At 31.1% G+C, this 23607-nt stretch overlaps 1 protein-coding gene across 1 annotated transcript; it reads right to left on the reverse strand.

Annotated features, from left to right (window-relative positions):
* Positions 1–1281: 1281 nt before the first annotated feature.
* LOC118188600 (astacin-like metalloprotease toxin 5) lies at positions 1282–20742 on the reverse strand. The gene is made up of 6 exons (XM_035359084.2): positions 20619–20742; positions 16318–16388; positions 13457–13532; positions 11877–11991; positions 4813–4988; positions 1282–1674 (listed from the first exon to the last, which is right to left on the reverse strand). Exons 1-6 carry the CDS (start codon positions 20680–20682, stop codon positions 1451–1453), a joined length of 726 nt encoding a protein of 241 aa, XP_035214975.1. The 5' UTR covers positions 20683–20742; the 3' UTR covers positions 1282–1450.
* Positions 20743–23607: the final 2865 nt, after the last annotated feature.

Consider the following 23607-nt stretch of genomic DNA (forward strand, 5'->3'; position numbering starts at 1 on the left):
CGCATACGTAGAAAAGGATGAAATAGATTTTGTTTCAATGTAAAACTTCGTCCCCTAATCTCTGACATCATCGGAGAATTTAACACGTTGATAGAGTAACTACGTCGATAGAGTTTCCCATACAACAGCTAGAGATGTGTTAGTATTAAAAAATGTCGGGATTTCCGATTAAACTAAGTTATTTATTGTTTAATTGAACATACTGCAATTACCTGAAATAATTTTCAGTGTAAAATTTAATGTTTACGTTACGTTGAATTTCAAACTATAACCAACAGAAATTTCTTGCAGGTATCTGAAGAACCTTTAGGCTTCAGATAGAAGCTAAATATAAATTTAATATTTTCCTTTGTTTGGTTTGGTTTATGTGATTACGGCAAAGCCTCGAGGGCTATCTGCCTAAGGAAAGGGATGCCTTCGTGAAACTGGCCCAGATACACGTTACACATGGGAAAACCGCGAAAAAGCTCATGCAGCCAGTCCGTTCGTATTATTATAACCTCGGACCGAACTACCAGTGTTCAGCGACTTTACCACTCGGCCACTGGTGGGATCATGTTTTTCCTTTGTATTTTGTTTATTATTGTTGTTTATGTATGTTTTGATAAGTATTCAACAAGTAAAATTTTAAATTTGTTTTATTTATTAATTAATTTTTTTTTGTTAAAAATGTTTTTAAATTTTGATAAAATATATTCTGGTTCGTGATCTGTTTTTAGATCTAGTATTTGGCCCATATGACTTGAACTTGAGACCACTGGTTTAAAAGACAGAAAAATAATTTTAAAAAATGCTTTTCAGAATTTTTTCTTGAAAAATTAAAGATCAGAGTAGTAATTTTGATTAAATATTCTTGAGAAAATGCAAAAAATATATGCTATTAAAATACAATATAAGCTTTAAATGTCCTATACTTACTAAAAGATACACAGAATTCTGATTTCGTATTTTCTTTTATTTCCACAGAATTCAAAGAAATTGCGTTCAAATGCTTGAAAAATTAGAATAACTTTCTCGGAGTCTAAATGTTTTACTGAAACTGTGCGATAAATTTATCCCGTCGCTAAAATAATTTAACGTTATCTTTAAACTATTTTTCATAAACCAATCTTAGAATAAGTAAAGAGAATTAGAAACCTCTGAAATAACTTAAGGAGTCAACTTAAAAAAATCTTCCGAAAACTGCTAAATGTGCTAAAACTTAAATCTCATTAAAATCATTTCTGGATTTAAAATCTATCAAAAGAAAGTTTAAGAATTACTCATGTAGTTGGCATAAGATAATATGAAAAAACTTTTACTTTTTAAATATTTATCTAAACATTTAGTTCAGAAATATTGAATTGTACATAAAAAGTGATATAAATAACATGGTGAATTTTTAACAATATCGTTAATTGCGTTATCCAGTTTTAAACACGGGGAAATTTTGAGATATTTTAGTTTTTATTCATTTACAATTGTACATTTTCTTCACTCTTTGAATGTCAGAAGCTGTCATTCCAATTTTGTGGTAGGGGTCAAGAAGCTTCTGCCCGTTCTTGGCCCTCATGGTAACAGACGTGCCATCCTTCGAAAAGGCGTGGTTGCCGTAAATCATAATAGAATCATAATCGAAGGGAGTATACAAAATATTCTGGTTGGGTTTCAACTTATCGAAGTTATGTTCCATACCTGTGCAAACAAAAATGCATGTTATTCATAGTACCATATTTAAAAATTCAAAAGTATGTAAAATAAATAAATAAATTGAAACACAAAGCAGGAAAGCCTAATTAATAAAGAAACACTAAGAATGGTTATATCAAAATAGCATTGCAAAAATATTTTTATGTATATAATTAATAGAGAAAACGACAATTTACTGACAACCAAAAAAAGGAAATAAATTTAAACTAAAGCAATGATAGAAATTTATCTTAAGACAAAATGAAAAACTGAAGTGCAGTGAACACAAGAAAAATAAGCATATACAACGGAAATGATTGAAATAAAATTATTTTACTATAAACATTCATCAAAAATCTAATGTTGCTAGTATATTTCTTTATTGGTTAATATTTTCGTCCCTAAAGTGCTAAGTTATCAGTAGACTTTCTTATTTACTAAATGTAATTAATAATATTACAACAAAATAATATAAAAGACTTAATGATGTTTAATGCATTAGTTAGCGGAACAAATAATGGCATTTTATCATAATTTTAAGCAAAATATTGAGGTAAACTCCCTATTAGCAGTAGCTCATAAAACTTTCTAGTTCAAATTCTGCGACTACTCTTACCGTACACTTAATAAGAACCAGCTATTACTTTGTTCAGTTTGAAATCCTGGTAATTCTAAAAAGACTGTTTTTAATACTAGATAATATAAGTTTTATTTTTTTTCCAAATATGTTTTAACTCTTTTTTAATCTTTCAATTAATCTTTTTTTATATTTCCACTTGCAGCCAAACTATAAATTTAGACAAAATTCTAAGAGAAATTTTTCATGCTACGATTTGCAATGTCCTAATTACGAATACTCTTACATTTATATGAATGCACGTTACTGCAGCTATTAATAGCAATAAGTCAACTTTATTCAGTAAATAATTGATTAATTACTTCAATCTGAATTACAGAGTATTCTTGGATTATCTGTCAAATAATTTTATTCGTGTATTCATCAAAAAAAGGGGGAAAAGAGAAGAGGGGAAAAAATAAACAAACAAGAGACTTCCTTAATTCTCGATTTTTATATATTGAGAAAACTTTCATAGTATAATAGGTTTTTTTTTCCTGTTTTTATAATAAACAGAAAAAAGAAGACTGAAGACTTCATAGCGATCCAATTTTTAATTGGCGAAAGAAATTTATTAAACTTTTTGTCTTGTGTGTAAGTGATTCACTGAAATAAAAGCACAACTAAATCTTGAGTGATTCGTTTCCTTCCCACAATAAGTCTACATATTATTTAAATATGGCTCATTCACAAAGGCACATTCACTCATTCACATAATATTATAAAGATATTTTTTTCTACCGTTCGCTTTTTCTTCATCGAATAGTTCTTTTTAAATATAAGATTATACTGATTTCCTATCTGGTGAACAAATTTTTAAATTAGTTGACCTATCATTACTGCTTAGTTTAAATCTGTTTCAGGTACTAAAATGAAAGCAGTATATCAAGATCAGATTGAAAGTTTCTATTTAATCTCATGATTTTACAAGTTTTAATTGTTAGAAGTCCTTTAAACTTTTCTAAACTTGAATGGTGAACTCTTCGAGGTGTTCGACTGTCATCTAAAATTTTCAATTTGAATTATTGTTCTATACACAGTTCTAAAGTGAGATGCGCATAGGTATGGGTACTTAATAACATGCTCATGCGCAAATGAACTTATTACATGAAGAAGTATTTAGACACGACTGATAAATTTACACGTTTTACAGGGCCTTTCAAAAAGTCTCAAGTCAAAATTTTCTATGCTTTGTATTTGAAGTTAAAATCTCATTAACTGTACTCATTTTAAATTTTAAAACTCCTGTTTTCTAAAATCTAGTCGAGCATAAGGTTGTTTACATTAAAATTTTGTGATTTAAGACTTCCTTTAAATTTGAAGTACATATTTTCAATAAATATGCAGATATTATTATAATAGTTTTTGCGATTAAGAACTGTTTTCCATGCTCATTTTAAATGGTACTAATATCAAATAGCGCCCACATAATACTTTCAGGAAAACTAATGAAATGTTTTTTATCTTATTCAATGCAAGAAATTAAAAATTTTACAAATTATTACAATCGATATAAAATTCGATGCAGTATCATTTGTTTATACATATCTGTAATTTTACAATAAAGATTCATTCCTCCCTCGAATTTCAAAGAAAGAAAATTCGAGTTATTTAAATTTAACTTATTTCAGTAAAAGATGAACTACTAAAAAAGTATATAATAAATAAAATGAATAATATAACTGAATTTTATATGTACTTTAAAATTTCATTCAAAAACTGGGAAATATCGAAGTTAGACTCAGGCAGAATTTAATCTCTGAAATAATATTATACAGTTTGAAACGTCTATAAGAGAGGAATTTATTACAGGTTATGTGTTTTAATAAACCATAGTTAATTTTTCATGCACAATATTACTCTTTTATTAATTAAATAAAAATTATTATCCTTAACATTCATTAGCTATGCCTAAAACCTTTTTATGCTCGTCATTATTTATCTCGATGGATTGAGAACGAGTAAGCGTACGAAAGGTTTAGGTACGAAGGCAAACTGAAATTATCTTGAATTAACTTTCACTTTAGCTTTCACTCATTATATTCGATGAATTTCAACAATTACTACAACTTACTGGTAAATGTTAGACACTTGAATAGTTTGAGCATTTACCAACGGATTAATTCAATTACCACCATATTTGACTATCTGATGGTAAATTTTGGGATAACAGACAATCCCTGAAATTGAACAGCCTATGCAGTTTCGCAATAAATAAGGATCACTAGTCAGTATTTTAGCAATTACATTTGTAAGAATGAAAAATTAAGTTTTTTACCGTAAGTTTCAACAGCTAGTCTTTCATCATTAATAAGTTTAACCTACCACAAAATGAAATCAAGTTCAAATAGTATCTAAAGGTTTATCAGGGCATATGAAAAATCAACGCATTTTATAACAATCTTCCTACTAAGCCATTGTGGATGATTACATATGAAAAACCGCAATAACAAAGAGAACCATGGTGAAGACTCATCAAATTGCGAATTTTCAAAGAGAAAACACTAAACACTTATAACTATACTAACCTTTCTGAACATTGTTCATAAATATTTGGAGGTAATCATCTCTGTCTGATCTGTTTTGCTCGTGGTAGAACCCTAAAGCATGTCCAAGCTCATGGACAATTGTGCCTTTAAATATGCATCCTGAACCTAAAGATACTCCTTGTGGTCCTCCTGTCATGCCAACTTGGGAATAACACCTAAAAAGAATGGGAAAGACACTGTTTACGTATCAAAATATTTAGAATTACACGGAAACACAATTTTCTTTAATTGCAAGAATTTTGTTCTCTGTGTTTAGATAAAATTAGCTGATAACTACTTAATGAAAATGAAAAAAATCATTAAAGTTACTACCCTGGAAAGCAAAGAGCAGAAATATGTTTATTGTACGTATTCTGCATGTTGAAAGGATGTGATGATTAAATTTGAAGGTTTGTTTAGGGTACACACCGCGCAAAATTCAGTACACAGAGCTGCCACCTATGGCAACAACAACGACTGTAATTATCGAGTCGAACTGAGCTTAGATGATAGATGCAGGTACTGGACACTACATGCGGCTTCAGCTCTATTCTTAAGTTCATCAATCATAATTGCTGTTGAATGGGGGTTACCAGTATCTCGGAAGCCTATGACCAGATGTTCTCAATGGGTCACAGGTTTGGAGAATAGGATAGCCAGGGCAACTCTGTATTTAAAAATACTCAGGACAACAAGTGCAGTATGCGATCTCGTGCATTATCTTGTTAAAAGATACGTAACGGAGGTTTCGAAGAACAGGCACAGTCACAAACTTTAAAACGTCAGAAATGTAACGCCAACAATCCACGTTAAAGGCTGCGCAAACAAGAGATGATCAGGATGTGACTCATAGCAGGACGCCAGGTGCTGAGTCCATGTGAAGATGACGAATGGAAGCTGGCAGAGTTCGTTTTCCTCAGTATCTGTTCACACGAATACGTCAACCATGAATGCGGTACGTAGAACGAAGATTCGTCTGAAACTGTCGTTGTTCGTCACATCACTGTAGGTCCTCTTTTCTCTACTGCTTCGCTTTTTGAAGCTACAAGGTAGCAGTACTAGCAATCCATGGTACTGCAGACGTCTTCAGACTGTCCGTGCAGAAATTTCTCATTCGGCATTTAAGCCAAGTTTCTCACTCGTTTTACGATCCCGCAAGGCCAAGAGGACAAAATTTCTGTTCTCTCGGGCGCTTGCTGATAGGAGCTAACACTACTATCACACAAATAACCAATTTGCAAATGTGGTTTCAAATGAGAAACCCGCTGTGCAATCTTCAAATTTTATATACATGGCATTGCTCATACGTGCGTTATGGATGGAATCATTTGCCTACATAGTATCTAGCATGTAGTACCTTTCACGAAAATCTGTCATGCCACTATTAATGCTGTAGCCATTTTAATGGTCAGCGGTGTATTTTAGAAAATACTTCAGGTGTAAAATACTCATTTACTTTGTATATTGCTGAACTGAAAAGTCCACTATAATGTTGCTGTGTTGAAGCCCTGATCAAGGTAAACAAACTATGCACATATTTAATATGATTTCCAATACAAAAACGTTTTAGATGAATGTTTATTTTGAGTGCTATGTAATATCACTTCTGAATATTAATTAAAATTTATTATTAATTAAGAAGACTTATTGTATTGAAAACGTAGATATATGTAGCATAGTAAAAATAATGAAGGATAATAACTTAATTGTTTTGCATATTTTATTAGAGTTGAATATTCTTGCATTTCTAATATAGATAATTTTTGTTTCTTACGTTTTTTGAAGCAATCTATTGAAATTTACTATCTAAGAATGACACATTCAGTTTCCTTTCCCAAATGAAAGAGAGAGTTTCTTCATTTTAACCCTTAGTTAATCATAAAATGGAAATATGGAGTAGCTCAAGCATAAAACTCAAGCATAAAATCAGCATATCCTGGAAACAAGAAGTAGAATTTTTTTCATATTGTCTAATATTATGATATATTTAAATTTCAAATATATTTTAACACCACAAAAGTAGATTTTATTCTTTTCTCATGTTCATTAAATTGCATCTTGTCAAAACAGGAAGCAGTTGCGACCTTTGCAATTAAAATTAAAGGCAGGATTGCAACTATTTCTTTCCATTATTCGAAAATAAAAGGCGTTGATAAACATTTCTCTATTGCTAAGGTCAAAGTAGTTGCAGAGTGTTGACTGCAATGGGGTAAATGGATTTATAAGTAGCAACCTAACAGATTTATAATGAAATACACCAGAATTGTTAATTTTAGTTTGTTTTACTCAAACATTTAAAGATAAACATTTTTCGCTAGTTTGGCTATGAAATGACTTCAGGCAAATGTGCCATCCACCCCCCTCATAAAAAAGGAACGAAAGACTTATCTGTTTAATTTTTGAATTTTTATAATACAATCTGATCTAATTTAGCTTTATCTACTTTACATATGTTTACTCCGTTCAGCATTTTAGGGAAGCTCGTTTTGTAAAATTAAGTAACAAACTAAAAATACTATTTTCATTATAAAAATAATATTTTTCAATATAAAAAAATAATAAAATAAACATTATATCTTTGCGAATTTTGTACATAGGTAGATAAATTTAGTGAAATTGTATGTGCAATTGTTATATTCCTTTTGCATAATCTGACATGAAAATTTAAAGTGCGAAGCTTGCCGAAAAAATACGAATACAGGGGCAATTCTATTTAACATTGAGCAAATGGCTATCTCGTTAATTTGGCAGGATATCGCCAAGCTGGTAATGGCTTTGGCGACTAATTTTTGTTGCCCAGTTTTTAAAACTCGCCGAACTTAACGTCCATTTGGCGACATATTGGTACGATCCCTGAATCACCATAATAGGTATTGTAATTGAATAACTATAATTATTTTATCTGTAACTGTATTCTGCTCTCATACGCCTTTCAGTAATTTCGACAAGCAGAAAGTACTAGAAATATCTCGGCGTCCGAGTGAACACTCTCTATGAGACCGGAGAGAGCATTTGCTCTCAGTTATTGTTGTGAGTTGTTAGTTCAGAGCGACTTCGTAATATTGAAAGCTTCGCCTTTTAGATGCCCTTTGCTTGCGTTGTGTTTAGAGCTCTTAGTAATTTGAAGTGTAACTACCGATTGTACTGTGTGTTACTGTGAATACCTGTACTAGTATTTCTGTGGCATGTTCCAGAGCTCTGAAGCTTTTCTTTTGATAAGATAAATTTCATCAAACCCTCATCGGACCTGTGCGCATTCTGTCTATTACGAACCCGTGCGCACGCAATAATATTTTACACAATCGCATATTATAAGCTGCAAGAAAGGCAGTTAATTAGACCTCTAATGCACTGAGGTGCTATTTAAATAAATAAATAATTACGTTTTGAATATTTTTAATTTAGTCAACATATTTCTTTCTGTTATACTCTGATATTATAAAGATAGGTAAAGTTTTTCAACAAAAACTGTATGAGTAGTTGGAGTACACATAGTTGCAGCCCCACTCGAAAGTCTATACAATGTTATCACAAGTAGTGCAAGGAAGTTAAAAGAAGATATTGTCCTCAATGAAACGCTATCTGCGTTTGCAAGCGTGGCACCTAACAGTTGGTGAATAATTGCATTAAATGCTAGTGACTATCTTTTTTCTGTTTGCAAAAGAAAAAAAAAAATAAATAAATAAAAATAAATAAATAAATCAGTACGAATTTCAAAATTGTCTTTTTTTTTTTTTCATTTTTAAACACCGGAAGGATGATACACATTACATGTAAACTCCACTGTCTAACCTTATATTACAAAGGAGAAGAAAAACTGTGTGCGGCTTGGAGGTCCTCAGCTGCTTGAGATCAAAAGGATTCTCCTTTTTCCACCTTCTTTTCTCCCGCAACCTGAAAGCTTGGACGAATTTTTTCTGCGCTCCTTGTTTAGCACTGCTTGTATTATAACGTCTGTAGAGGCATTAGGATTTTTTTGGAAGCAAGCAAGATGAAAAATATGCAACACCTTAGCCGGGAATCGAACCACGGCCCTCTCAATTACGCGCTGAGTGTGCTGACCACTACACCACGAAGGCTCGCTAACAAGGTGGGAGAAATACCTAATATGTTTTAATTAAAGTAAAATCGAGTTTTCTGCTGTGAAGTTTGTATTTATTTTAAAGTATTGTAGTCATATATTACATGGACATTAATATTCGACAACATTTTTACTGGAAACATTGTCCACAGTGAAGATTTTTGATTAATTTCATAAGTCTATTTATTTTGTTAACTTTTATTGCTCATTGTCGCGAAAAGTTTGAGTTACGTTGTAGAGTAAAACAATAAAATGATTGTTCCACCTTCGTTTAATCTTTATTTAATATTATTTAATTTCTAATGTTGGATTTATTCTCTACTTTCTAATTCTCATATTCTCATCCCCATGCAATTCATACCGTAGCGAGTGTCACGCATTGGCTTGTTGGATTCATTAAAGAGCCTGTTAATCTAAGATATAATTATTGTCTATCTAGAGGTAATACACTGAAATAACGCGGTAAATGTTTCACGTATAAGAAATCACGTATTAGAAAAGGAGCAAAGTGGGTGTTGAATTCATGAGCTCCGTGACAGCAGTGAGAAGAGCTAAATAGGGTTCAGAAAATCAGATCACTTAGCAAGGTCATGATGTCAATAGAAGAAATCGGTAGCAATCTTACGGTAACGAAAAGAAAAGTGGACTTCTGTATTAAGAACATATTTTTTTTTCAGAATTATAATAAATCCAAATTAGTTGCATTGATAATAAATAAGTCAATAATAGTATATAAATAACAATAATCGTATTATTGCTTTTAAAGGATTAGTTAGATTTAATTTTAGTTAGTTTCAAGTATTGATCTGATTTAATTAGTTTTAAGACATCTGTTTGGGTGCGGCTACAGATACCAATCAAGTTTAAAAGGTTTTGACGGCAGGAACCTCAACCGAGAATTGAGATTGACAAGTAAGCTGATTTATCATTTCTGTTTTATGTAACTGCACTTTAGAAATTCATTGGATAACTTTACTTTTTCCCCAGACTTGATGCAAAACTTACTTACAAAACAATTGAAATTATTAAAACTACCATTAACTACTTTCAAATAACTGTAGCATGACGACATATAAAATATTTTACTATTGAATTACCACTGTGTTGTTAGAACATCACGCAAACAGATGATGGTTTATCAACTCAATAAGTTTCATATTATGCTGGTGATTTCGTTCTTCAAGAAATATAATTTTTATCTTTTAAAGCATATTTTTCCTATTTATGTCTAATTTTTATATCAGATTGTACATAGTTCCGTCAGGATTCAAAAAGAATGATTTTACGCGGAATATTTAATTGAAACAGACTAAAATATGTATTTATTTATTGAAACTAAAACTGACGTTACACGCTTTCTAAATTTTGAGTGTAGTTTTGAAGACATTTCACAAGGATATAAACAATCGATTTTTGTAATTTAAGATAAGAAATGTTAATTTAAGAAACAGCATTAATTAAGGAAGTAAATTTATTGTTAAATTATGTTTAAAAGTTCAAAAACATTGTAAGATCCAACTATCAATGCTTTTGATGCTTTTGAACTTTTAAACTTAAATTATGATTTAGCAGCATTTTGCGCTAATCTTTTCATTTAGTACTAGCATGTTTTATTCTCAAAACATTTACTACTCCTTTTCCATTGTTAAATTATAAGGTATTTCTCCCGCATTCTTGGCATGCTTTCGTGGTGTGGTAGTTTGCACGCTGGGCGCGTATCCAGAGGTCTGCGGTTCGATTTCCGGCGAAGGCGTCTGTTAATTTTTCATCTTGCCTGCTTCCAAAAAAATACCTAATATCTCTACAGTGGCTTCAGAACTAAAAGGGTGTTGGATGATGATTCTCCACACACAGGATTTGGCAATTGTGTCCCCTAAAACCCCAGTCGCCCTTTAAAAGGGGGAGTACATAAGGTATTTCTCTCGCCTTCTTGGCATGCCTTCGGGGTGTGGTTTGCAAGCTAAGCGAGTATTCCAGAGGTCCGCTGTTCGATTCCCGGCGAAGGCATTGCTAATTTTTCATCTTGACTGCTTCCCAAATAAATACCTAATGTCTCTACAAAATCCAAAAATAATTACCTTAAGTTATTTTCCTTCAATGCAAGTTATTAGCAGCGCTATTTTTATCACGAAGCTTGCCGAGATTAGCAGCACTTAGTGTTATGCAAAGCAAAGTTTTACAGTCTATTGCCATTCAACTGAGGTAATTATTACTCATATAATTAGTAATTAGTAATTTTAACGCAATTGGATTTAATTATATAAAACTGCATAATTTTCAATTGCGAATGTAATTTATTTGGCAATGACGGTGGCTGAAAATGCAATATATTTTACTACATAAAATACCAATTATTCTGTTGTTGAAATGGCCAAATAGGTCATTTTTCTCTCTAAATGCCTTGAGACTGACAATTAAAACAACAATAGAAAAGACTAAAACTGTTAATTACTATTAACCATAATGGCAACAAATTCTTGAAAATTTTCATTGTAATCTTGTCTTCTACTAGGCCACTTCGTAAGGAATGCGTCAATGCAACTGCTTAAACAATGTTCAAATATTATTTATAGCTATAGATAATCAGTAATTATTAACCGGAATTTTTGGTTCAAACGTCATGAATAATAAACATTCCCTGTTTCATTTTATGAAAAACTAAAACCATTTCAAGAAATTCGACTTTCAAAACAAAAAAGTTTCCTTTTTACTTCTATAGTAATATCTTTATTTTCGATTTTGTAATTGTAAGGTATAAAAAGTACTGAATTTGTTACCTTTAATTTGTTTATTTTTTCAATAATTACATTTCCTTTGCCTATAAATATTTAACTTACTTTGCATCTTAAGAGCTGTTCGAGTGATTTAAACTATATTTTAAGTAATAGCAAAGAATGCACATCTTATTTACAAATTAGAATTAAAAACTAAAATTTTGAATTATTAATTAAGATATTTGAGAAATAAGAAAATCCATTTTTACCCATTTCCAGCGAAAAGTCTGATGTAATCCAACTGATTCGTTCGAGGTACGAAGCGAACGCAAGTTGTAGAATGATAATTATTAATGGCCGCTGTGATAACGGCCATATGGGGTTCTGTTGGAAGCAAATAGAAAAACCTTGAACAATTATTCTACTCAAAGCAAATAATTACTGTACGAAAAATATTTAAAAAATTAAAATTAAATTTAATTAAACAGTGTACACTGCAACTAAATACTGAATGATAATAACTTATATTTTAAACATTGAGCAAATTAACAATAAATTATATTTACATTATCTTAGAAAATACTTTTGTATTGACAAACTGCAGAACCAATCATGTTAAATCGTAAAGTTTTTTTTTTTTTTTTTAACCTTTCTAAATTTTTGTGCATAAATTTCAATATTTGTTGCACATAAATGACATCTACGAATATAGAAAAATGGATTATCCGAATCCTTTCAAATATGCTTTAAAAGATGCTGGAGAACATCCGTGAAAATACTTGGAAACAATATGCAGACTCGCCTACAAAATTCTTCTATGCTCTTCCAATCGTTTTTTCTCTAATACCTAATCATTTTGTTCTTAGATCTGGGATCATTGAGTAGAATAGATGAATACATCTATTGCATTCTGCATGTTCTCTTATCATTCTAAACTTTTACTCATTCTGCTTCACATTGGTCTTAAAGGAAGAAACTTCTTTGCAAATTATTTCTAATCAGGACGTTAAAGCATTAAAGAATCGCGTTGGAAAACGTAAATAAATGCCGAAATAAAATATTGTATGTTTTAAAGCAATTTTTATTTAGATAAATCGATTGTCGAAACTAATGAATTATTCAAATGCATTTTGTCCTCGCTAAGTCTGATAAAAAAAGATTCGACTCTACTGTAATTTAAATTAAAATATGCATTTTAAATTAAAATATTATATTTTCTCTACACAAGTAAATTTAATTTATTATCACAAACATAACATTATATGAATTTTTAGAACTTTTAATTACTACATAAAGTGTTTACTTTTTAATAATCTAATATTTACGCTTTATTTTAGGGTTTCTGTAATCTGCTTCGGGCAATGTGATAACTAGTAAAAGTTCATTGCCTGTTCGAAATTGAGAATGCGAAAGGATCATGCCCTTGGCATGATTGTCTGCTTTATGTTTCTTAAATCTTTTACTGCTGATCTTTCCTGCGATGCCTGCTGGACAATGTCTTTGAAATGAATATGTAAATGAATCACGGGCTCAGTTGCACCACGGAGGAAGCCAAATAGCCAAGCGCTCGCCAATCAAATGGAAATAAATAAATAAATATTTTCTTAGGCGGAATCATTAACGTAACTAGAGGCTAGTCAAATTTATACAAAACCAATTAATTTGGCTTAATTATAAACAGCATAATGTATAATTAATTATAAATACGTCCGTTACTCATTTTTTCCGGTTAAAAAATATGAAAAAATGATAGTTAAAAGTATCAAACATCTAATCTTTGATGTTCTTTATACTACTCATTGTTTTGTCTATACTTGACTTGAATTTCATTGAATAGTTGATAACTTACTCAAGGAAGCGTCAATAACATAGGGAACCTCGGCATTAGGCCATCTAAACATATCAAAAGGAATACCATTTCGATCCTGAAATACAAAATATATTTCAGCATTCAAGAAACGCATTACACAACAATTCGAAAAATGTAGATGTATGCTGCAAGATATAGAGCAAAAATTAATTAAATGTTTGCTATAATGTTGTAGTCTGGCACAGAATAGAATCTTTTAAACTTTCGCTTTACGTGAAATAACTTGTATCCAAGCTACACGATTTTCAGTTGTTTTAATCCACCCAGGATTAAAATAAATAGATAACTCTATATTAATGTATACTACATCTACTAATAACAAGTAGCTTATACTGTGACTAATGTGAAATGTACCCTGTGAGGTATTACATAAAAAATTATGTGTTTTGTAACATGAAATTTCTATTAGAATATGAACGAAGACATTATAAATTAGTTCAAAAAGTCTGTTTATTTCATATATGTTTTTTTCTTTGTGACAATACATTTCTTTCTTAAAACCACTTGCTAAATACATTTTTGAACTTTTTTCTCATGATTTATTTGCTATAGTTTCAAATAGTTGCTACAACTTTGCTCACTGAAAATATAATCTTTCATAATTTGAATCAGTAGTTCAGAATGTTTCTGTTGCATTCAACTTCCATTTATTATATAGAAAAAGAGAGCAATTAAAAACAATTTACGAAATGGAAAACAGAATAAAATTTTCCTCACAAAAAACTATAAGGTATTTCTCCCGCCTTCTTAGCGTGAATTCGTTGTGTAGTGGTCTGCATGCTGGGCGCGTATTCCAGAGGTCAATGGCTCGATTCCCGGCGAAGACGCTGCTCCTTTCTCATGACTCCTGCCTAAAAAAAATACCTAATGTCTCTACAAAACAAGCATTTAATGCACTGTGTGTCATTTGGCTAATTTGAAGTAGAAGACGTGACTCGAACACGCGTCGAGTATGCTTCCAGTTACACCTAGAAGGCATGCGGAAATGAAGGAGAAAATACCTTATAACACAAAATTGCAATTACTAACAGTTATGCTCCATGCGTTTTATGATAAAATTGTAATTAAATTTATCTTTTCCTTTAATTAATCTCTATTAAAATTAATAGGAAAACTAATCACAGTTTTCCAAGGTAATAGGTAAAAAAATTTCGCAAAACTTTTTTTTTTTTTATCCAATGGCAGATTATGAACAATTACAAATGTAACCCACTCCATTAATCTATACAAGGCCAGATGTGGTGGTCTCTTTATTATGCAGGCACCTAATAGGTAGCCACCATCGCCTTTCCTATGAAGGGACGGACAGCTACAACCATGCCTACTCCGGGATTCGAACCAAAGCCTTTCGACATCGCAGTCAGCTTCCCTGACCACCATACCGACTGACCGGCATTTAGCAAAACTAAATAGACAAATAAAAATCTAGTTAAAAAAAAATGTCATTCCTGATTGGTACCAGACTCACTAAAAACGCAAACTTGAAATAATGCAGAATAGCAGTCAATGCACATTTTCTACCAAATGCGTTATAAATGCAGTAGCATTAACAAATTTACTCTTGAAAAAGCATTGTTGCATAAGAATTACAGTAATACTTTCAAACAATAATTACAATAAACTTAAAAAAAAAAAAAAAAAAAAAAAAAAAAAAAGGCAGTTTCTTCTATAACTTATTCGTCTACTTATACTACTACAAAAAGCTTATTAGTGAAATCAAATTTAATGTAGATATAAGGAATTTTCTTCTTCCTAAAGGTTCGTTTTCTTGGTGTAACTGAAGCACGTTCGGCTATCAAATCGGGAGGTCCGGAGTTCAAGCTCAGACGACAGCATAGCTGATTTTTCTCTTTCCTTCTCCGAAGTAAACCTCTAATTATACTCTATAAAGTTACTCAAAACGAAGACATGTTAACTCTTAAGGAAGTAACTTAACTTAGCAAAAGGATATACTCCGGGATTCGAACCGAAGCCTTTCGACATCGCAGTCAGCTTCCCTGACCACCATACCGACTGACCGGCATTTAGCAAAACTAAATAGACAAATAAAAATCTAGTTAAAAAAAATGTCATTCCTGATTGGTACCAGACTCACTAAAAATGCAAACTTGAAATAATGCAGAATAGCAGTCAATGCACATTTTCTACCAAATGCGTTATAAATGCAGTAGCATTAACAAATTTACTCTTGAAAAAGCATTGTTGCATAAGAATTACAGTAATACTTTCAAACAATAATTACAATAAACTTAAAAAAAAAAAAAAAAAAGGCAGTTTCTTCTATAACTTATTCGTCTACTTATACTACTACAAAAAGCTTATTAGTGAAATCAAATTTAATGTAGATATAAGGAATTTTCTTCTTCCTAAAGGTTCGTTTTCTTGGTGTAACTGAAGCACGTTCGGCTATCAAATCGGGAGGTCCGGAGTTCAAGCTCAGACGACAGCATAGCTGATTTTTCTCTTTCCTTCTCCGAAGTAAACCTCTAATTATACTCTATAAAGTTACTCAAAACGAAGACGTGTTAACTCTTAAGGAAGTAACTTAACTTAGCAAAAGGATATTTGTTTAACTGCAAAGTAATATAGAATCATGTAATATAATGAGATAACAGGAAGAAAATTTTGTATATTAAAACTGTGCATTGTGTGGCTCTGTTAAAATGTATCTGATCTAAATTCATCTTTCAGATTATAGATTCTTCAAAATTATTAGCATATGATGAATTCAAAAACAACAAATAATTATGTAAGAAATTTTCAGATGCTGAATCTCACTACAAAAACAGTTTTATTTAAATAATTAAATATTCTAAAGAAAGCAACTATAAATATCTTACATCCAGACTCTGTATTCCTGCCATATCACCGCCGAACAAATCAGGATTCTGCATAGCGAGTCTGCTAAGCTCTGAAAATAAAATTTAAACATTTGAACACTTCCAGAAATAATCATAATCACAATGTACTTCCTGCAATAATTATAGGTCAGAAAAATTTAATATTTATACTTCTGTTTTGTTCAGTTGTGATGTTCCATAATCAAACAGTTCCAAAGTGCAGATTAGTTTCATAAAACCAATATGCAACTGATTTCTGAAAACCACGAAAATAAAAATACTGTATAGATATTTTGCTGTTACAAATAAAGCAAAGAGAGAAGCTACATCTGTACTAGGATTTTTCGAGCCTCCTAACCGGTATAGTGGTTAGTGACTCTGAATGCTGCACCGAACGGCTCTGTTTCGAGTTCTGGAGATGATATGGATGCTTGTAAATGTATAGTGTCTCCTCGGTATCGGGGCACTGCAAATATGCGGCGAGTAGAAAGTCTTCTCGAGAGGCTGGTAGTAGGAAAAGAGGGTTGGGAGGCTTTGTTTCCAAATTGGGGGAAGGAAATTCTCAAAATCGCCCAGTCACCTGTATGGTGCCCAAGGCTCTTGCCAACGACAGGCGCAGTCTTGACTCCTTGTCACGATAAATTTTGTGGATTTGTTCTGGTTTTAGATAAGTCAGGTTAGTCACAACAACATAAAACGACAGGCGCAGTCTTGACTCCTTGTCAAGATGAATTTCGTGGGCTTGCTCTGATTTTAGACAAGTCAGGTTAGTCACAATAACAATAACAACATAAAACGATAGACGCAGTCTTGACTCCATGTCATGATGAATTTGGTGGGTTTTCTCTGATTTTAGACAAGTCAGGTTAATCACAACATGAAACGACAGGCGCAGTCTTGACTCCTTGTCACGATGAATTTCGTGGGCTTGCTCTGATTTTAGACAAGTCAGGTTAGTCACAACATAAAACGACAGGCGCAGTCTTGACTCCTTGTCATGATGAATTTCGTGGGCTTGCTCTGATTTTAGACAAGCCAGGTTAGTCACAACATAAAACGACAGGCGCAGTCTTGACTCCTTGCCATGATGAATTTCGTGGGCTTGCTCTGATTTTAGACAAGCCAGGTTAGTCACAACATAAAACGACAGGCGCAGTCTTGACTCCTTGTCAAGATGAATTTCGTGGGCTTGCTCTGATTTTAGACAAGTCAGGTTAGTCACAATAACAATAACAACATAAAACGATAGACGCAGTCTTGACTCCATGTCATGATGAATTTCGTGGGCTTGCTCTGATTTTAGACAAGCCAGGTTAGTCACAACATAAAACGACAGGCGCAGTCTTGACTCCTTGTCACGATGAATTTCGTGGGCTTGCTCTGATTTTAGATAAGTCAGGTTAGTCACAACATAAAACGACAGGCGCAGTCTTGACTCCTTGTCATGATGAATTTCGTGGGCTTGCTCTGATTTTAGACAAGCCAGGTTAGTCACAACATAAAACGACAGGTGCAGTCTTGACTAATTGTCAAGATGAATTTCGTGGGCTTGCTCTGATTTTAGACAAGTCAGGTTAGTCACAATAACAATAACAACATAAAACGACAGGCGCAGTCTTGACTCCTTGTCACGATGAATTTCGTGGACTTGCTCTGATTTTAGACAAGCCAGGTTAGTCACAACAACTACAACAACATAAAAGGAGTTTTTCAAACATGCTGATCAATTTTTCGATCAGCACATTCTTAAAATTAATCTTTCCAGCATTTTAAAGGAATGGATATCGTCTATCTATCATAGGTTATACGTATAGACTGCGCCTGTCGTTTTATAGTTCTTTTTTCGATTCCATTGACAGCAAAACGACTTGTATTTGTAATATCATAACTTTCATAACATTATTGTTGTATTGTATTGTATTGGGTATATCATAGCTTTCATAACATTAGGATATATCTTGATCTACGTAATAATGTGATGGCTATCTTGATTCATGTAGTACCGTGAGGACAACATTGATCCATTCATTATTTAAGCGTTTAGCTATTAGCTGAAGCCTGCCTTTAGGCATCTCCATATCTGAATCATTACACTGAATCTTCAAACTCTATAAACGAGTTCAGTATAGTACACTTTATAAATGCATTAGCAATTAAATTTTTAATTAGATAATCAAGCTGTCTGACTCTTGAAAAAACACACTTTTTTAATTTGTGTACCGTTTTGCTTTGAAAAGGTTAATTCTCTGCTTTAAATATCATGTAAGGTTTCCAAACGGTTTAGTTTATTTGGTTACTGCAGCACTCGAGAGTTATCTACGTAAGGGAAGGGATACCTTCGTGGAGGGCTTTCTAAGGAAAACTGGCTCCTATTCACGTTACACATCGGGAAAACCACGATAATGCCCATGCAACCAGCCCGTTTGTAGGATTCGAACCTCAGATCGAACTACCAGCGTTCAGCGACTTAACCGTTTGGCCGCAGGTGGGGCAATAAAAAGTTTCCAAACAATTTAAATACTGTATTTATAATTTGCTTTACTTACTTATTTATTTATTTATTCATTCATTAATCTAAGCACTTAACATTCTTTATTTACTTACAAGTAAGTAGTGCATCTCCTATACCCGTTGGATGAAAAGTTCTTCCATTTCTTTTTGTATTATTTTACTTTACTTTCATAACTTACAGATCATAAAAAAGCTTTGCGAAAAAAATAAAATAATTGAACAAAGTACTTTATTCAAAGTATAAGGTTACATATATGATAAAAAGGAGGATCTCCTGACGAAATAAAAGAGAATCCATAGTCCCTCACTGAGGAGAACAGCACTGCAGATTTTATTAGCTATTAGTTACTTATCAACTAATCACTGCGTTGCTTATGTTTGCATTTATTTTTCATGTAATCAGATCAGTTGAAAATATAGTTATTAATGACTTTTTTATACTGCTTTCTTATTGCAAGGTACCAATAAGGTAATACACAAACAGCGTATTTGTTAGCAGTTTCAAAGGCACCGCAATTGCTTTTATGTGTCTGTATGGAATTTACTCTGTTTGTATTTTTTACTACTCTTCTTGAATAATAAGATATTCTTTGATATTCTCAAGCACAGATGCTTCCCCAGGAAACAGACGCTAATCTGATACTTAATGAAAATAATTGATTAATTATCCCATTATAAAGTTAAACGAGACTCATCCATACAGTGCAAGATTTTAGAGAAATTCATCATGGATTTGAGCAGGGAAATTGACACAGTTCTTTCTTTTTAGATCTCTTTTGTAGTAAGTTTTTATTTATCAATTTTCCCTTGAAATATATTTGTGTTTCTCAAAGAATAGAATTTCTAAGTTGTTTCAAGTGGCAGATGATTTTAATTGTTTCGTTCTTTTAAGAAGAGAAACATATATTCTCTATTCACACATTACTAACTTAACTGATTTATTTTCTGTTTATGTTTCATTTATACTCTTATCAACATAAATCTAAATAATTAAACTAATACTTCTCAGAACTATGTCCATTAATTTTTGTAAAATTCCATAATTTTATAAGAGTTTTACACAAATATCTTTTTTTTTTCAAAGAATATTTTCATTACAATTTCTACATTAATAAATACTTACATTAAAAAACACTGAAGTCTAATTCGCACAAAAATTTAATAAAGTTCTTATCATCTGCGCTCGCTTCTATTGATTTCGAAATGAAACAAAATTAATCTTTTTTTATGCTTCAGAACATTCTATTTATTAGAAAAGAAATACACGCAATATGTTTTCCAAATTACTGCGTACTCGCAGGATAAGATACAAGGATTGATTTTAAGGTAAAATATTCAGTAATTATATTTTATATAAGAAGTATATTTTAATTATTACCTTTTACTATCCATTATTATTCACATAATCAAAACAAATACCTGAAACGAATTTTTAAGAAGGATCAAAATGATTTCAAAAGGATCATTTCAATTTGGTAAGAAATGAATAAAATCTTTTAATTGTTATGAACGCCCTCTGATATTGAAATAATTCTAAATTACATGTATATTTTTGTTTGTAATTAACACAAAACTTCGGTTGCAACAAAATTTAAGCTCTATCCTATTCATGAAGTTTCAATGGAAAATATGGCTCTTTATTTAACACATTATTTAATTCTCATAACAAATATTTTGGCAAGAAATGACATACCATCATTTTAGGTATTATACATGAAAGTTTTTATAATATTTGTAGTAGCAAATAACAAAAGAAATTTAGGGTTAGTGAAATCGTTGGAATAAATTACCTTCATCATCTTTGTTAATAGGAGCTGCAGAAGCAGCGCAAATCAATAGAAACAGACGAAACATCTTAACACAAGCAAGTAAAAAGGCTGTAATAAGTTTTAAAGAATAACATTTGGTGTTTAACTATGAGATAAACTGATAAACTATGAGAAAAAATGACACCTGTGTTCCAAATCTGATTTTATACTAGAAGCAATCATCTGTTAGATAAAAATAAGTTCTGATTAAAATAGTATTTACTCTTGTATTGTTTTTCTTGCTGTTCAAAATATGAATTTTAGTTTAAATTTAAAAAACGAATTTTAAAGAAATTAAATTTCTTTTTCAAAACATTTTTATAAAAATTTAAACTGCAAGTAGTAGTTCTTCAATTTTTAATGTAAAAATAAGGTTAAGATGAAAAAAAGTAGAGTAAAATAATTAAAGACAATTCTTAAACCAGATTTAAATCTCTGTATACTGTTTCAATTTCATCCATTTCATACATATGGGCTACTTACTTTAGTATGCAATACATGTAAAATCAGACTGCGTAATTTGTAGTAATTTTACAGAACAAAATAATAAAAATCAAATATGTATTTTAACACTGCTTTGAGAAATTCCCAATAGAATATTAGCTCTCTAAATTTGATAAAAATAAAAAAGCGAATTTAATATCTGATGCCAGCTTAGATCTATAAATCAGCCTAATCTTTGGAATCAAATAAAAAGCGATAATCCTATCATCATTAGAGTGTAAAATTTTAAATTGTAAACATTTAGTTTGGCATAAAAAATTATATCTAGTTTGATTGTGAAAGTTTTCGATTGAGGACCGTTTTCTAATGCTTCTTTTTTTTTTTTTTTTTTTTTTTTCAGAGTATGAAAATCCATTATTCCTTGGAATTAGATTATTTTATATATAAGAGAATTTTACATTTTAAATCTTAAGAAAAATTTTAGATTTTAATTTTATAATAAATGGAAATTTTGGGCTTATGCTTTGACTCAGATTAAAAGTACTCAAAAGAACAAATTCGTAAATTTAAATATATATTTTTGAGAAATTTACTGACATTGAAATCTTGTTATTTTGCTTAAATATGTAAATGGGCAATAATATGCAGATTACTGCCTAATTACAAGATTTCACTTAGCACTTTATTTCATAATTTCATTTAGCTTATTTTTTCTTTGATCACATATCTCGTTATAGATTTCAACACATAAATGGATTTTTATAACTTTCTTTCAAAAGAATAACAGTCGTTTCCCAAACTTTCATTATTTTTGTCTAACAGATTATGTAAGAAACAAAAATTGTGTCTGTAATTTTCAATTTCAGCTATTCAAAGCGGCTAAAAAACCTGCATTATCGAAAAGCATATAAAGTACGTTAATTTTACGTTTATTTGCAGCGATACTTCATAAGGATTTCATTGAAACTATCGTGTCACTTTCCTTCTTGGAATTTAAATGACAGAATTAAATCCTAATCCTTCATCAAGGTTTACTTATTAGTGTATTTCCTCCTCAGTTTCAAACAGTTTCCTATACATTGAAACTATTCTAACTATAAAATAATTTTAATATTCGTATTTTATGACGCATTTATTTGCGGGCAATATTTATTGTGATAAGAACACAATGCCAAATTACCAAAGAAAATGCAAACTTAAAAATTTTTAATTTTAATTAAAGTTTATCATCATTGTACTTTTTAAATTTATCATAATTCATAGTTTCATGCAATGAGCCTTGTATTTTTCATGAATGTCTTCTTATCTCTACCGTAAAAGTAAAAACCATAAATTTGTATTCTTTGTGGAATATGTATATCTTCTTCAGTTTTAAAACGGGTATAGTCATTACAAAATGCCCAAAATCACTAAATTTAGTGTATTAACAGACTGCAGAATGAAAATTCTTCAAAATTTGTATTTCAGGGAAACTTTTAAAGTCTTTTTCCGCCATTTTATACTTGCTTCTTATTCGTATCTTGATCGTTTATATCCCAAACGATGTATCATATTTTTTCCCGAAGTTTAATTATCATTTCTTTCTATAAATAATAACATGTTGCAAACAAAGCATCTTGTAAATAGAGCAACATCTTGCAAACAGGAAGTAATTAAAGCAATGTGGAGCCCTAGCAGAGAATTCTTTCAAATGTTCCCCATACCAATTTTTTTTAATGAGAAGAAGATAGTATTATGAGGAGTTGCAAGACAATTGTTTAGCCCATAAAACTTGCAGCCTCGTAGATAGGCAGTAATCAGTCTCTGTTTCTAAAAATGTTAAAATGCTTTAACTAATTTGTAGTGCTTCATCAGCATACATATACAAGACCGGATGGTAAGAACATCAATTTCAATGGTAGGTATATCTTATCTGTCTAGTATGTTTTAGGAATAGCGTAAAAGTATTTTTCAGATATATTATTTATCTATCTGTCTGTTTATTTTTTTTTATTTCTGTGGCTGATAATTTTGAGGTTTTAGACATGCTCAGAGCAAGTTGCCCGTTTGAATCAAATGAAAATAATGATAAAACAGGCTGTTGTATGTTCCATTTCTTGAGGGAATTTTGATTTTTCATGAGGGAAAATAAAGTTATGCATGGAGAAATTGTAGTTCGACAGAAATATAAGACGCGTAACAACTTTATCACATAAATCTGAAGCATAAATAAAAAGAATATTTCAATAAGTACCATGCAAGAACAACGTATTATAAACAAACTTTATTTCAAAAGAATTTAAATGTTTTGCCTTTATTTATATTACAGTACGTGCCGGGATTAAGGTTGAATTTGAAACAAAACTCACTAGTCCTCAGCGTTTCAACTAAGTAAGCAGAAGATTATGTCATAATTCAAATACTCATCTTTGGTTTTGCGTAATTTCTTTTTATTTCATGTATGGCAAAAATTAGTGAATATTTTGCCTTTGACTGGTAAGGTATAAGCTCTGAAAACTAAAACATTACATTATGCATAAGATTGTTT

Source organism: Stegodyphus dumicola, chromosome 3, assembly GCF_044657685.1.
Source record: "Stegodyphus dumicola isolate Sdum_Otavi_A_Nest chromosome 3, ASM4465768v1".
NCBI classification, from domain to species: Eukaryota; Metazoa; Arthropoda; class Arachnida; order Araneae; family Eresidae; genus Stegodyphus; species Stegodyphus dumicola.